At 44.5% G+C, this 16,839-nt stretch overlaps 1 protein-coding gene across 1 annotated transcript in view; it reads right to left on the bottom strand.

Moving 5' to 3' along the window:
* The window catches only part of LOC138288102 (uncharacterized), a 270,866-nt gene that overhangs the window by 26,713 nt on the left and 227,314 nt on the right, over nt 1–16,839 (bottom strand). Inside the window, exons 16-17 of the mRNA XM_069229334.1 lie at nt 3,664–3,812; nt 1,531–1,625 (exon numbers count right to left, since the gene is read on the bottom strand). Coding sequence (XP_069085435.1) covers nt 1,531–1,625; nt 3,664–3,812 — 244 coding nt within the window. The remainder of the gene's footprint in view (nt 1–1,530; nt 1,626–3,663; nt 3,813–16,839) is intronic.

The following is a 16,839-nucleotide window of genomic DNA, read 5'->3' as shown; positions in this document are numbered from 1 at the left end:
GCACAGCAATAAAGCGGATTGTGGGGGTGGTCGGTGGATGTCTGTTTTGGCACATGAGTAAGGGACATTGCGTGCCAGTGAGCGCTGTCAAAACATAGGTTGTTAATGACCATTGGGAATGGGGAGTGCTGCACGCCTGTCTCCATGAGGAACGCAGGGCTGTGTGCCTGTGGAGAGCTGTTTGAGAGTAGGGGGTGTGCACCAGCAAGGCCAGTTCTAAGAATGGGTGGGGCTAGTGCATGGCTCTGAGTGGTCGGCTGACATATCAGTCTGGACTGGGGGACGGCTGTGTTACACTCCGAGCATTAGGCTGGGGGCATAGCGTGCTCTCTTGGCTGTGCCATGCCTATGCTCAGTGCAGAGTGAGTTAGCCCCGTAATGCAGCACAAATGTTGAACTTGTGCCAGGTGCTGTCTCTTGCAGCATTGGGTACCACAGAGCACACCGCTTGGGGAGGGAGTTGATGCTTGCAGCGAGAACCATTCTCAGTGGAAGGCCTCCAGCTCCCGTAACTTTAACAGTGGGGCACACGTGTTACAGACGGGGGCAGCACTGCAAACCTGCCAACAACTGTAGTCCTCATGGAACTACCAATGTGGACAGTTGCCTATTGTTATATGCCATGGGAGATGTAATTAACCAACACCCAACTACTTCTAGGGCTTTAGTGCTCCATAGAAGTGAAAAAAGTGACTTTAGTCGCCTACTGCCTATGCCCCGGTATGTTATTTTCAGGGCCAGTGGTGAAAGCGTGAGGGGGGGAGAGACAAAATAAATATTTCCCCCACGCTGGAGTATATCAGCAATTGTGTAATAATACATTTAACATGGTAAGTCTGCAAGGCGTGACAAAAACAGCCTAAAGGCGGGACAAACGTAAAGCATTTACCAGTGACATCAAGTGATTTTTGAAAGGCAAGCCCAGGAATGAGTGAAAGTGATGGCCGTGGTTAAAAGCCCACAATACTTACAGCAGGTCAAAGCGCTTGTGTGCTCAACTTAATAAAGACTAACTTGCCTCAACTGCAAATTAGCAATGAGGTGAACACCGGGCCACTCCATTTTTCACAGTTAGTTTGGGCAAGCCAGAAAAATAGCGCACGGCTGCAGAGTTGGCTTTTTTCATACAGCTAAACTGTAAGCAGAATCTCAGAGTGTTAACAGTTTATAAATGCAACAGAAGCATTTACGGCACAGGCAGATCTACTCTGTGCTATATAAAACTCCAAGTAAATAAAAATATAATAACCAAAGAAATAAACAAATGACTAAATCAGCACTGTAAAACAATGCACAACAAACAAGGATGCAAGCAACAATTAAGATACAAGTTATAATACATTTGACATTTGAATATACTCACTTGTACTCGATCAGTCCTTAGACAATTCTGGCTAGCCATTGGCTCACTTAGATAAAATGGCAAAGCCAAAGACAAGCCAGGTATCTGAACAGAGCAGTCACTGGCTTGCCTACTTTTAATGCATGGTAACTAGGCCCTCCTGCCAAACATGACTAATTCAAACTCACCTTAGACTTATGTTGTTCTGCAATGCGAACTGAAGGCCATTGACAATCTCTGGCAGCTCAGGCACCATTGCCAGCACAGTCACACCAATAAAGTACTAGGAAAAGAGAGAAGCAAATCACAAGAAATAAGGTCCAGCTCTAAGGGTGAGCAAGTGGATCAGCTCAGGGAAGAGTCTCTGTGAGCAAAATATTTTTAAGATGGACACTGTGTGCATAACAAAGCATGGTACACCTGGAACCAAATATCAGCAGTAGTTTACAATCTTGAAACTTTACCACTGAAAGTGTTTTCACTTTACCATCAGACAATGGATTACAAACAACTATTACGTCTACAAAGGCATTCTTCCAATTACCATTTAAAAACTTTCATCTTTAGTTATAGATATTAGAACATTTATCTTCCTAAATCATTATTAGCACCACATTGATGGAAAGTAATAAACTAAGTGATGTGCATGTTTAAAAGGATATGAAAAACGTTTCATTGTAGGTTTCCACTGTAGGTGATTGATGACCTTTTACAATGCACAATTTTATTGGTTCATGCTTCACTATCATTTGATTGTGTTGCCTCCAAATTATTACTATTTAATCAAGAACAGGTACTTTGTCAGATGTCTATGCGTTATAACATCACAAAACCACAACTTTGTAATGAGAATATATTGTGACATCAAATTGAAAACATGCAGGGACAAAAGCTAAAATGGCAATGTTGCATTGAGTTAATTAAGCCTGTATATAAAGAACCATTTTCAATTACTCTGAAACATGCATATTTCAATATTTTAGGAATCCGCATTTAAAGAGAAGATGAAAAACATGATACAAAGATGAAGTTCTATAATGTGAGATAAGACAGTAAAAAAAGACTGGGCCATGTATCAGGGTAAAGCAGACTTGACAGAGATACAGAGGAGTTGCATACCACTTTCAAGAAAGCCTATGTTAAACACCAGCAAAAGGGTAGCCTTTTTCTGCATTTCACAAGCCAACTTTATTTCTTAGCTGAGAATTCAGTTTTTTCTGCCTCTTCCACTAAATGCAATGATTATGCACATTCTTGTCAATCTGTATCAGATTCATGCTGCAAAAATGCTTAGAGCAGATTACTAGTCTCAGGTGAACTGTGTTAGATCTAGAATCTTAATGGGTCTCAGTTTTTCAATCTCTTCTTCAGGAGTATCAGTCCTCTGTGACTCCCTGGACTTGAAATGCAGAAACAAAATAAATTTGTTTCTGGTGAAAATGTAGATGTTAAGAGTGTATTTCTCTCTGTCTCCTTCCCTGCTCACACGATCTTCAACTCCTGATGTATCCATTAACAAGTTGTTCAAAAACCACAATATCTGCATATTGTTAGTTATGATTTTCAACAGGCTTTAGAAGTTGTTGTAGTAAAATCACAGTAAAATCAAGTCACTGAGGCGATATGGCCTAATTCCCAGAGCTGTAGACGTTTGAGCTGGGGAACCAGATTAGAATGCCAGCATTGTCTCTTCATCCTGTAATTATGGGCACATCATTCAATATACTTGTGCCTAGGGAAAAAAAAAATCTACCTTTACGTAACGTAATCTAGTGCTCACATAATGTGCTCTAATGTCCTTCGGTCAATTCGTGCTACATAAAATCTGCAAAAAAGTAATGTGATAAAATTGTTAATGTTAATCAGCACTTCCATAACACACATTTTGCCATCAGCAGAGCACCGTTCCACCATTCTAAAGTCCTTGTTATGTTTTTCCAAATATTTGCATTGCGGAGAGAAGTGCGATTAGGTTTGGTGGAAATGTGTGGTTATGAAGGGCGAGTGTCAGTTTAAATGAGTTACACATCTTTGGGAATGCAGGACAGGATGGCTGTGTAAAAATGGTTACATATGCCTCAGTTAAAGAACTCTACTGAAGTTATGCAGACTGCTTTGTAAAGTTTATGTATGTAAATTGGAAGCACTGGAAAGTGGAACAGATTCCGTACATGTGTTCTGGCTCTCAATGGTGTCACCACCTTTGGGTGGCAGGTAATATTCGTTCGACATGACGCTTAAGTGGTCATGCAGAACCGAATTTTATAAAGCATTTAAAAAACTTTCAATTAGCAGTGTGGTATGGAAGAAAACCCACTGACCTGGGAAACTGTGGAATTCGCAAGGATTGGGCTGATGTGCTCCGTGGCCAGGTCAGCACATGCAGACATTGCCAAAGTGGCCAGGATGAGTATGACCATAGACCGCCAGCGGGACCAATGCACAACTGCACTGTGGTGGTGACCAGGTACTGCAGGAGAAAAGCAGAGTCATGAAAAACACAGCACACCACAAGAAAGATGATAAGTTCTCTTAAAGACTTAAATTAATCAGTATTATTCTCCCTCTATACTGGTGAGCACCACCACAACCACCCACCATCAAATACCATATGTAAAAAACCTTGATCAAGGGTCTACCGAAACAAATGTGATAGTATAAAAGCACCTCAAAGTGCAACTAACCCACCCATTTCCTGTCTAATATGAATATTCAGCACAATCTACTCCAGTGGTTCCCAGTGCCTTGAGACCCTCACGGGTGAGTAGCCACGCTTTATAAATACTGATTTATTGATTGAACCTGAGGCCCAGGACCCCTGCGGGTCCACAAAGTCTCCTCAGGGGGTCCATGACTGATTAGAAAATTAAATAATATTAACAGATTAATAAAGTGTAAGTAAATAAAGTGTCTAAATGTACAACTGAAAATTTTACATGTACTGTAAACATCAAGGAATTTGAAATTGGAAGCTAAAAATTAAATAAGTATCCTCTAACTGATTTGTGGGAGCAGCGTAAGTGCATCGAACAGAATATAGTATGAACAATGTGTGGCTTCAATTTAATTTAGAAAAGCTCCAACCTTCCTATTAAAAACTGATTTTTACATTTTCTTTTTATTTATATTTGTATGAAAATTAAATAAAAAGTGTTATTTGTGTGCGTTTGATGAATGTTGTTTTTCTATTTTTTGTGTATTGTTTTGAGGGTCAAATCATCAACAATGTTTCGGTCAGGGTCCCCGCTTCCAGTAATAACTCAGTGAGGGGTTCCCGGATTTAAATAATGGCTCACTGGAGGACCCCGGGTTCCAATAATGATAAAGTAGAGGTTCACATAAGTCAAAAGGTTGGGAACCACTGATCTACTCCATTACTTTTGCTTCCCTTCAGTTTCTTTCCAAGGCCTTTTCTAATGTATCAGCCAGGAACTAGTTTCATAAATTTACCACCCCTACCGTCAAATATTTTCTACTGGTACCTTACGCCCCCCCCCCCCACCCCAATCCCCCCTTCTCATAGCCCAAATGAACAAGTAAAGCTGCACAAAGCAAAGATGGCATGTGCGCAGTGCCAGGGACTATACAGACAACGCAAATGCATGCATTTCATGTTAGTATTATTGATGCAAAAGGTATTTTGGTTGACACCTCATCCTGCTGCTTTGCTGGTGGATAAAACTTCAATTTAAGGAGACACATGGATCATTTTGTCAAGACAACATAATTTAGCACTTTTTTATTGTTTAGGACATAAAAATCGGAAGGAAGACAAATAAGTTGACTGACTGCTAAGCCTCGGAATTGTAAAGTCACTTCCAAGCGTTACCAATGGAAACAAATTGTGGGTACAGTGCAGGCTGTGCGGTTATTCAAATAATTCTAGAAGCTTACAATTTCATAAGGGGGTATTTTTTTGTTTTTAATAATGGAATTTTCCCAGTAAATTAGATCTCACTTAGGAATACATCCACTAAATAAGTCAGAAACAGTCTGTCAGATCAAACTTTATTCGCTGCATTTCTGCAGCATAAAAGCACAAAACAAGAACAGGTAACACAGACACATAAAATAAAACACTTCAACAATCAAATACACAATATAAATGCAAATATATTAAAAAAAGAAGAAAATAAAAGTTCTATAAAAACGATTAAAGGAACCTACCTTCATAAAAATGTATTAAAACACAAGCAATATAACAATCTGAATTCATCGCTTATCAGTTGTGTGAAATCCTTCTCAATTTCAGTGCTTGCCAGATGCAATTCACCACCACGCAACACACCACGAAAGACTGCAGTCAATTGGTTGCCAAGTGAGGTTAAATTCATTAAAAGTATTGGCTGTTAATTAGTTCCCAATTAGGGATAAATACATTAGAGGAAGCAAAAGCCAACACTTGTTTCAAGAGAAGATAAATTAGAATGTCGCTTCATCAGGACTTAATTATTCTAAGTGATTTATCAAATGGTAAGAAAATGGAAGGTTAACATGCAAGTAACAAGTCAAGTTGAGAAATAGATGATTATAACAAAGTACAAAAATAAACGCCACACTATTGGAGTAAAAATAGCATATGTTTTGAATTATATTAGCATGAGAAAGAAATGCGAGCCACACAAGCATTTTTGAGACTTTGTTATTTTGGCATGACATATACAGAACAGTAGTAGCCCCAACAAGGAGAGTAATGCAAATCACACTACATGATGAGACACTGTAGAAGATATTAGAGACCGTCAGTGACATGGTAGTGACAGCACGTTTTGATACATGGGAGGGAAGTCCTATCGATGGTCGAGACAGTAAGGCCAGTAACGGACCCAGCGGATACAATGGGATCAGGGCTTGCAGGGCGCTATGGAGGCGTTGCAGCACAAAACAGTCCATTTGTGTGACATTAGTGAATCTAACATCTTCTGCTAGGGAAAGTGCATGTCCATCCAGGAATTGGTCTCTGAAAGTATGTAAGGCATGTTGCTTCAGTGTGCGCCGGACTAATAATTTCTCATGTGTTATGAGAAGCAAGTGATTGTTTGCTAGAGGTACTGCAGGGGAATAAAGAAACCCACCTCCCAGTAGTCAGGTAAGTCTCTGTCACGCTCAGCTGGTGGTGGATAGGATTTGGTTATCCATTGGGTCCAGTGGTAGCCATGTGGGAAGAATCAAGCATAGCCATCCCTGGCAGCTGGTCTATTTCGAGTTTAGAGTACGGAAGGCGTGCATCTGCATCGGTCCAGTGGTAGGGAAATTCACACTGCACAATTAAATAATACAAGTGAAAGTGAGGAATGCTGAACCCACTACGTTCATATGGAAGTACAAGAGAGTGTTCAACAAACCTGGGAAACCTACCTGCTCAGATAAGTTGCAATAGCAGACTCCTGAGGGAAGTTGAAAAGAAGTTAGTGAGCGGAATGGGGATGTTTACGTAGTTGTTGGTGAGGACAAACCCAGTGCATTCAACAAGCATTTCACTAGGAAGGTGGAATTCGGTTGGTCTTGTGTATAAAAAGTACTCTGTGTATATCTGATGTCTACTTGGTGTTCTATACATACAGGTCCCCCCCAGGGTGACTTGGGCCAGTCATTCTTGAGAATTTGAGCAGGAGAATAAGTGGTGGGAATGCATACAGGAGTCCCTTTTTCCATTCTAGACCCACTGTGGCCCTCAACCAGTGTTCTTGTGGGAACTCCAATATGCAAAATGTATGCCAGTGCATGTTCTTCATGGTGGTGAAAACATCAAGCCATGCCAGTCCCCTACCCATTGATGCAGGCCTCCCTGCACCACCTTATGATGTAAGCACCATGTGTGATCTGTCAGGCGCCTGCTCAGTCTGTCTGCTCTTGCATTCAGGGACTCCATCAGGTGGTTGGTGACCAGGAAAATGTCTTGGAGATCCAGCAAACTCCTGAGGTACAAAGACTTAGTACCCAAGATATTACTCCGCCCTGCTTGGTGTTTGTCTGTGAGAATCTGCACCAACTTGATGGATGGCGGGAACACACAAATGGTCCACAGCTCCAGTAGACTGATGGAACCAGCCCTCTATTGGACACCAGAGCCCTCTGATCTACACCTAGTTTAGATCACCCATCTTCCACAGCTCCAACCCAGCAATGATTTGTCTGTCACCACTGTCTGCTCCAGGTGGGGCGAGGGTAATTGCCTGCTGCAGAACAAACTGCAGTCAGAAAGTCACCATTGCAGATCTTAAACTTATTCCTCCTGAAATTTCAATGATGCTGGAAATCCATCCTTGATGAGCCCACTCAAACTTCAAGCTCCATTGTAGGACTCACATGTCCCTTCTGGTGTGGTTGACAAGGATGCACAAGGCTAAGACCAAGAAGCCTCCCTCACCTTGATCCAGGAGCAAACCTGAAGAACATGTTACTTACCTTGTGGAAGGTCTTATCTGGTAAAGGCTTTCTAGTTGCAGATTCCTTACCTTAAAATAATCCCTAGACATCAGACCAGATTTTTTTTAAGAGCAATACCTCTGCACGCCGGTAGTTGGCTTCGTTTTGCTCCACATCTGTCTGCATCTGTACCGGAAGCAACATGTGCAGTGCCTAGAGAGGTACCACCCCAACATGCTGATGTCAGTTTCTTTTCACAACTTTCTACACCAGAAGTGCTGAGCCATGCAGAAAAGTGACCACTGGTGTGTGAAGCAAGGGCCCTTTAAAAAGGGAAACATCCCTTTACTCTGAAATCCATCAGAGTGGGGAGGATGGGTGGGTCGATAAGGAATCTGCAGCTAGATAGTCTTTCTACCAGATAAGACGTTAACAAAGGTAAGTAACTTGTTCATCTGATAGAGACTTCTAGCTGCAGAATCCTTACCTTAGAATAGATACTCAACTAATACCTTCCAGGAGGTGGGACAGAGTCAGGGATTTATACAAGAAAATCCTGCAGGACCGAACAGGCAAACTGACTGTCTCCCTGGACTAGACTGTCCAGGCATCAGTGCTTCTTAAGTGTGTGCAGATCAGGACAGGTACGCCACAAGCTAACAGTGGTCACAGCCTTAGCTCTGGTGGAGTGAGCACGCAAACCTTCAGTAGATTGCTTTTTGGCCAATGTGTAGCAGAATTTGATGTAGAGCACTATCCATGATGAGATGGTCTGCTTCTGCACCGCCTTCCCTTTTTTTGGGTCAATCGTGCCCCACAGAGTTGATCATCTACTCAAACCTCTTTTGTGTGGTCAAGGTAGAATGGCAACAATCTTATGGTGCAGCTGATGGAATCTCTCGGGTCAGGCAGAACGTAAAAACTAGGCAGGGTGACGGACTAGCCCGCATGAAACTGAGTTACCACCTTCGATGGGAAGAATGCTCTAGTCCGAAGGACCAGTTTGTCTTGGTAGATATTAAGGTACGGAGACTAAGATGAAAAAGCCTGTAGCTCATTGACACTCCGGGCAGGTATTATCACCATTAAGAAAGCGGTTTTGAAGGTAAGGAGCCTGATAGGGCAGTTGTGTGATCACTCGAAAGGAGCACACACTAGAAATGTGAGGACTAAATTAAGGTCTCACTGTGGATAAGGAAGGGTGCAGGAGGAAACGTGGTGGAGGCCTTTCAAACACCTATGTACAATAGGGAACTTGAAGAGGGATGGCTGATCTGGCACCACAGAAATGCCAAGATGGCAGAACGATAACCTTTCAAAGTGCACAGAGCCCTGGAAAAAGGGGTGCAGAAGACGGGGCAATCTGTCTGTCTGTACATGATGCCACAAACGCTCCAATGACAGGTGTATATTGTTTTGGTGGAGGGACACCTGGCTGCCAAGTTAACATCACAGGCTTTGGGCTAAAGTTAGAAAGCCATCAACTGTCACCACTCAATCTCCACGTATGAAGGCAATGGGTTTTCAGGCTCAGAACTCAGCCCTGTCGCTGCGACAAAAGATCCTCCCAAAAAGGCAGCCTGATCAGAGGACCTGTGCTCTTTCTCAACAGCACAGGATAACAGACTCTCCATGACCAGTACGAAGCCACAAGAATCAAGTGGGCTCAGTTATTCATGATCTTCTTGAGAACTCTGTGCAAGAGCGGTATTGGCAAAAAGGCATACAGGAGGCCTGAGCTACATTCAAGATGAAAAGCACCTCTGAGGTGGCCTTGGAAACTACAGCGTGCAAAACAGTTGACATTGCACGTTTGATAAAGGCGAAAAGATCCAATCAAGGCTTTCCCCATTCTTGGAACAGACCTTGCGTCACCTCTGGAATGGGATGCCATTCATGACCTTCGTGGCATCAATGGTGGAGTTTGTCTGCTCTGGCGCTTAGAGAGCCTGCCAGTATTGAACCACCAGGTATACGCCCTGCTGTTCCAGCCACATCCAGGGCGCAGAGCCTCTTGACAAAGGGACCACAACCGCTCCCCACCCTGTTTGCTGTAATACCACATGGCAGTGTTGCCCATGAACACCTGTACTAGCCTTCCACTGATTGAGGGAAGAAAGGATTTCAATGCCAGCCGGATCTCTAACAGGTTGATGTGGAATCTGGATTCCACTTGATATCAGAGTCCCCTGATCTCCACCTCTCCCAAAGAGCCATTCCCTCCCAGGAGTAACACATTTGTCACTACTGTCAGATCTGGTTGGGGAAGGAAAAGAGGTCTGCGCCACTGACCCAAACGCTGTTCGTTCGCCACCACTGGTCTTTTGCAGTTCCTTCCAAGATCTGGACCATGTTGGAGAGATTCCTCTAATGCTATTAGCACTGGAACTTCGGACCTACTGCAGAGCCCTTATATGCCAAAGGGCATGTGTCTCAAGAAGGATGCAGGAGGCCATAGGGCCCAACAGCCTCTGAGTCAGTCTCACTGAAATCCAGGACACAGGCCGATACATCAGTATCATGGCCTGAATATCATGGACTCGCCGCTCGGGAGGATAGATTTGAAACTGCACTGTATCCAGAACCGCTCCGATGAAAAGCAGCATATGAGAAGGAGCCAGTATGACTTTGGTACGTTGATAGTAAACCCCAGCAGGTGCATAAAGTTTGCCTTAGTCTAAATGCAGGAGACAACTGCCTGGGTCAAGCCCACCTTCAACAGCCAATCGTCAAGGTAGGGAAAGACTGGAATCCCTAACAGTCTCAAATGAGCTGCAGCCACAGCCATCACTTTCGTGAACACCCGAGGGGCACTGGTAGGGCCAAAGGGGAGCACAACAGACGAAGTCTCTCGGCAGACCGTGAACTGCAGGTAATGCCCGTGGGCAGGCAGGAGAGGGATGTGAAAGTAGGGGTCTTGTGAGCCCAGTGATACCCATCCGTTCTCCTGGGTCCAGGGCAGAGAGGACTTATGCAAGCATGATCATTTTGAATTTCTCCTTTTTCAGTTAGAGATTGATAAGGTGCATGTCTAAAATAGGATTAAGTCCTCCGTACTTCTAGAGTACCAGAAAGAAGCGGGATTAGCAACCACAATCTACTTCTGATGCCAGCACCATATCTATAGCTTCCATAGCCAAGAGAGAGAAAACCTCCTGATGAAGCAAGGAGAAGTGGTTCTCAGTCAGCTTGTTATAAGTAGGTGGGATGGGTAGGAGGGTGATCACAATTCAGAAGGAGTAGTCCCTCTGGATTAGCTGTAAAACTCAGTCGGATGTTACTGACCCCCAGTGGTGCAGGTAATGGTGTATCCTGTCCCCCATTGGATGTCCATGATGGTCAGAGGGCATACTAAAGGGGCTTGAAGGCTGCTGCTGCCAGGTGGTGTTGGACTGCCTCGACATCTGGCTGGCTGTCCCATGTGATCTGTGCGAACAGTGTCCTCGGCCACAAAAATGTGCAGTTTGTTGCCTGGAGGTGGCTGGGCATGTACAGACAGTTGAAAGCCTGTCCCAGTGGCCCCGAAAGGGGTAGAAGGCACACTGAGCTTAGCTGGGGAGGCCCAAGGAACCGGCTGTACCTTTGCTGTCCTTAAAGTGCTCTAAAGCAGAGTCCGCCTCCTCTCCAAACAACCGAGAGCCAAAGGGTATGCCCATGAGTGAGGCCTGGATAGCCCCCGAAAGCAATGGGTTCTCAGCCAGGCGTGGCGCCAAAGAGCCACACAAGATGAAATCGCTCAGCCCAGCAAGTCGATTATATGCAGCCTACATCCTATGGTGAACTTGGCTGCGACTCTCTAATCAGCAATTGCTTAAAAGAGTATTGCTCTGGCCTCCTCTGAAACCATGGGCAGCACTTGTGCAACCCAATCCGAGATGGTATAGGTGTATCGGCCAAAGAGGCACACGATGTTTATCAACTGCAGTGCAAGGTTGGCATAAGGGAACATCCTCTTCCTGAGGGTATTCAACCTTTTGAATTACCTGTCCGGTGGAGTCATGTGGAATCCCCAAAGGTTAACTTTGGAGGTGGAGGCCTGAGTAAGGTAAAAAGCCCCCTGGGACGGGGCAATAGTGGCAGGCACACTGTCCTATGCACAGGAGCCCCTGTGCAGGTCATGGGCCAGGCCCCAAGTAGGACATCAGAAAGGGTTTTACTAAATGGGAATAATGGTTCGGTGGGGGCAATTTCCAGCAGAAGCACCTCCGTCAAGACTTTTGCCTTGACTGCCACTGAAGGCAGCATAAGGTCCAGGACCTCAGCAGCCCTCTGCATCACCACTACAAATGAGGCACCTCCATCCGTAGCCACGGTAGACGGAGCGACCAGGCCAGTGTTTGGGGAGGTGTTCATTCCACTAGCATCTACCAGATCCTCAAAACAGTTGTCCTCAGGGTCTTCAAACTGGTATTCATAAGGGTCCACAGACCCCTCCTATCTTTCCCCAATCCGGGCCTGTCAAACAAATAAGGCACTGGCTCTGTCATAGGAAGTCTGCCCCCGTGTGCAGCAGAGTCTCACGACCCCGGTTTGGCTCCATGTTGGAATCAGGGATGACTATGGGGATGGCACTCTCCAGGGCGTCTGCACTGGAACCGCGGAAGGTCGAGGTGGGTCAACGGGTGCCGCTCCAGGTCTATCAATGGATCCAACGGGCCAGACTGGCACCAGGGTCAACACTGCTAGCAGGAGACCAGTAGGGGGCCCTCCTGAGACGCTCCAGAAGGGGTGGGCACCCAAATATGATAGCCTAATGTCAAAGACTCAATGCTGCAGAGATAAAACTCAGAGAGGCTTCCATTTATTGGGGCAGTCCTGGATACAGTTGAGTTCAGAGGGACTCACGTGCGTCTTCAGTTTGTTTACGTTGAAACCGAACCAAGTCAAAAGGTTCACTATTATCATTAGGTGGTCCACGACTGACTGACAAGATTGCCTTCAGCAGCTAGTGGTCGAGGTACAGGAATACAGAAACTCCCAACCTCCAAAGATGTGCAGCGACCAAAACCAATGCTTTCATGAACACCTGAGGAGTGCTGGTTAAGCCAAGGTGGAGCACAGCAAACTGAAAATGTTCCTGGTCCACCTTGAATCACAGGTAATACCTTTGGGACTGCAGGATGGATATGAAAATATGCATCCTGCAACTCTAAGGACACCGCCCAATTGTCCGGGCCAGGAGCAGATAGGATCTGGGCCAATATGAGCATTATGACCCAATCCACCTGTAAGAAGGTGTTGAGGAGACTGAAGTCCAAGATAGGCCTGAGACCTTTTTTTGGGACAATAAAATAGCAAGAGTACAAACCCTGCCTTTCTCAGAATCCAGTGCCCTTCAACTGAGTGAGCATGCACTGCTGAAGGCAAACATAAGCGGTTTGTTGGCTGTTGTAGCAAGAAAGGAGTAATTGGAAGACTGGTGCACCCAAAGGACTGGTCTGTCTATATCATCAATGGTTGGGAAGGATGTCTGCCTATACACTTGCATCAAGGAGCAGCCCTAAATTTCCAAACCTGGTGCAAGAATTTTTGGCAGGGGGCAAACACCTCCAAGGAAGAAACTGCAATTGTCCTGTCTTTAATGTGTTACAAAGAAGAGTCTGCCTTATCACCAAAGAGGGAGCCCCTTCAAAGGACATATCCTTCAGAAAATCTTGCATACTGCAAGAAACACAATGGACCTCATCTAGGCATGTCAAAGAAAAATCAGACTGGTACCAGCTGTCCTGCTAATGCAATATGTGGTATCCAGACCGGGGTGGCTAACCTATCTGGCTGCGTCCTGCCCATCATGTAATGTCTGGGGCAAAGAGGCCCAACAATCTTCTGGGACAGCTCATAGAATCTCAATGGCCATGACACAAACAGAATGGGTTAATCAGCTCAGACAGACTGTGTTTACAGACCACAATGCCAGACTGGCTGTGGAAAACATACATTTGCCAAAAGTGTAAATTCTATAAGATTCTCTATCCAGAGGAGATGAGGGAAATGAATAAGATTTATTTTACTGGCTGAGGCCTACACAATATGACTCTGGAGTAGGGTTCTTAGTGAGAAGGTCCAGGTCACGAGGTGTCTGTCTATGATGGCCGGCCACCTGCCTGTTTAGGTGGGGAAGAACATGGGTTCAAAGAGGTAGCCATGAGAGTATCTAAGAAGACAACATTCAACTATGCTAAAGGCCCAGATGTTGCGGACTGTGTGGCTGCAGAACATGTAAAAGGAAACATTTGTTTTAGTCTCAGTAGAGGGCAGCTATAACTAACACCTCAGCTGCCCTTCGAACCACCAGTGTAAATGAGGCACTCGCCTCTATGGCCCATGTTGCGTCAATCTTTCTGTCAGGAAAAGCATCTTTTTCAAAGCGTTCTGTAAAGTATAAGGCATCATCAGTGTAATGAGGTAGAGGCAAGCCATCCTCCTCATGATCATTACAATTCTGTGGTGCATCCTGCTCTGGTATAGGTTTAGAGTCAGAACAAAAATGATATTAGTGTCTCTGCTGAGATTCAGCAGAGTGACAGGTTTAGAATCTGGCTGCACAGAAACATGTTGCACCTTTGTATTTTTGTGGCGTGACATTGGTCGAGCTTGGGTCAACATTGGCTCAGGGTCAGACATGGACCCTGGTAACCTGCAACACTAATTCCGAAGTGTGTGCTACCATGTTGCCGGTTAGAATTAGACTCAGAGACATATGGGCACCATTGCAACCTTATCTTTTACAAACAACTGCAGAATGATAGGTCAGATGACTACACCATGACTCCCTCGGACAGTAATCACGGAACTACCTATTTGCATGCTATTGGCACTGGCGATTTGGTATGTTGGATGTGAAAAACAGGAGCCGACATTCGTATGGGTTTGGGAAGTGCTGTGGACGAGCTGTACAAGACTGTATGAACTTTATTGCCTGTTATGGAAAACAATGGTATATCATGACACTGTACCTGTAATTGGTCAAACTGATGGATGACTTTAAGTAATTGCTGGTTACTGTACTGTCTTAAAAGAGGAAAAATGTAAAAACAAACATGACACTTGTACCAATCCTTTGTTGGTTGCATCAGCTCCAGCATCGAGGTGGTGGGAACTAGCATGGATCCTATGGTCAGGGTAGAATTCGTACTGGAGTCAGTATAGGTCCGGTGATGGGTCCCAAGGAGAGACTGAGCCAGCACAGACCTGCTAGCTGTAACCTGACTAAACTCCCCGGTGGAGCCTGAAGGTGTGCCAGAGGGAGGCAGAAGCGCACTGAATATTTGCAACATGGCCTCTTGGAAGGCCTTGATCTCCTGCAGGGTCAGTGATGGACCAGGGAACTCTGGGTGCATCGGATACCAGCTGGGGACTCAGGCTCAGTGACTGATGATCTCAGAATGTGACCTATATCATGACACGCTTACGCCTTCTCCTTAAAGTAGAGTTCTGATTTGCTTTATGCAATTTAGACTTAGACCATCCAAAAACGTCAAGTTGGAAGTGGAATAATCCTGGGAGGGACTCCGCAGCTGGGACAAACTTCGGGCCCATGACTTTGGAGCAGGAAGTGTGCAATGACCACAACAACGTTGTGGGCTCCGTGACATAACAGCTTTATCTTCTGGTCTTGATTTGCCTTTTGGTGCAGGAGGGCGCACTCATTACACAACTTAAAGTTGTGTCCAATTCCCGGCCCCAGACTCCTCATGTGGAACCGTGGCCAACATCTGCTTTTGCACTTTCTGCATTGCTTGAATCCTGTCATTTCCAATGGGGATAATATCTCCTAGCACACTGTGTAAAGTCCAAATCATTGGAAAAGCCGACTGAATTCGGGAGCAGAGTTCCAGATCAGTGTTGGAAGGGGCAGAAAGAAAATGATTTCAACAAGCAAGGGTTGAGTTCTATACACCTCTGCTCGGTCACTTCCTGGGCAGTATGGAGACAATGCCGAGCTGCAAGATGCCACCTAGCATTGTGCAGGAGAACTGCAACAAAAATATCTCCAGATCGTGTGGGCACCTGTGGGATATTCTAGGAAGAGGAATAGGCAGTTAGAAGCATCCATAAGAGAGTTCCTTTTGCAGACCTTAAGACTCTCCTGCTAGCAAGGTAGAAAAGCAAACAATTTGCAAAACAACCCTGGAGACTGCTATCAAGCCACAACTACAATTGAATGCTAGTTTAAAAAATCTATTAAAATACTGAGTGGCAAAGCAGAGTAATTCTCAAAATGATGACACCGGTAATTTGTGGGAAAACTGTGTTCATATTTCTGATAATATCATTGCGAAAAGTTGCTAATCGTTTTTTTTTTTTTTTTTAATCCTCAACATCAAAAGGGAAGTTAACATCATCGCTACAACACTACAACCAAGTGACCAAATAATCAAAAAAATCCCCACCAGCGAGTTAGAGTGACAAGCATAATGGAGGACTTTGGGAAATCATTGCCAATTTAATTGATACACACTGCTTCGCTCATTCCTTCTGCCTTGCTTAGTTATAACAGCCTTAACCAAATTAACTCTGTCTAGCTTAACATCACCAATATGTTCCCTGAGTAAGGAGAATTCCTTGCCAGCCTAAGACACTCTTATCTGCATTCTTTTCACCCCAATATTCATGGGTAAAAGAAGTATTTTAACACAACTGGGCCACTCTACCAAGTCAACATCTTTCTCCCTTTGGGAATGCATGTCTTCTGATTTAAGTCCTAATATTTTTATTATTAAAAATACCTCGCCCACATACTGTTCTGCTTTTTTAATATAATCTACTGTCTGACTTGATACCTAAATGCTTGCTTCTTCTGCAGCCAGTCCTCACTGGCAAATGGCGTGTGGTACATTCTGTTTATACCAAAATAAATGTCCCCAACATCGACTTGATGTGGTCCAAGCAACAGACAACCTCAAATAAATAAAAAGTTCTTGCCACTTGTTGCCACACTCTGTCTTCCAAAACTAGCTCACTGGCCCAGAGTAAAGATGTTTCTCCATTAATTGTAATGAATTTCAAAGTGTTGGTATAGTTCTGAATTCAAAGTTTTACCTCAATAGCCACATTAGGGACACAGTTAAAGGAACAATTCCAGACGCCTGCTGTGACAAAAAAAAATTGGATTCCCAAAAATGACT

This window comes from Pleurodeles waltl, chromosome 4_1 (assembly GCF_031143425.1).
Source record: "Pleurodeles waltl isolate 20211129_DDA chromosome 4_1, aPleWal1.hap1.20221129, whole genome shotgun sequence".
Lineage (NCBI taxonomy): Eukaryota > Metazoa > Chordata > Amphibia > Caudata > Salamandridae > Pleurodeles > Pleurodeles waltl.
Note: the sequence above shows the minus strand (reverse complement) of the source record. Positions and strands in the feature narration are given on the sequence as shown.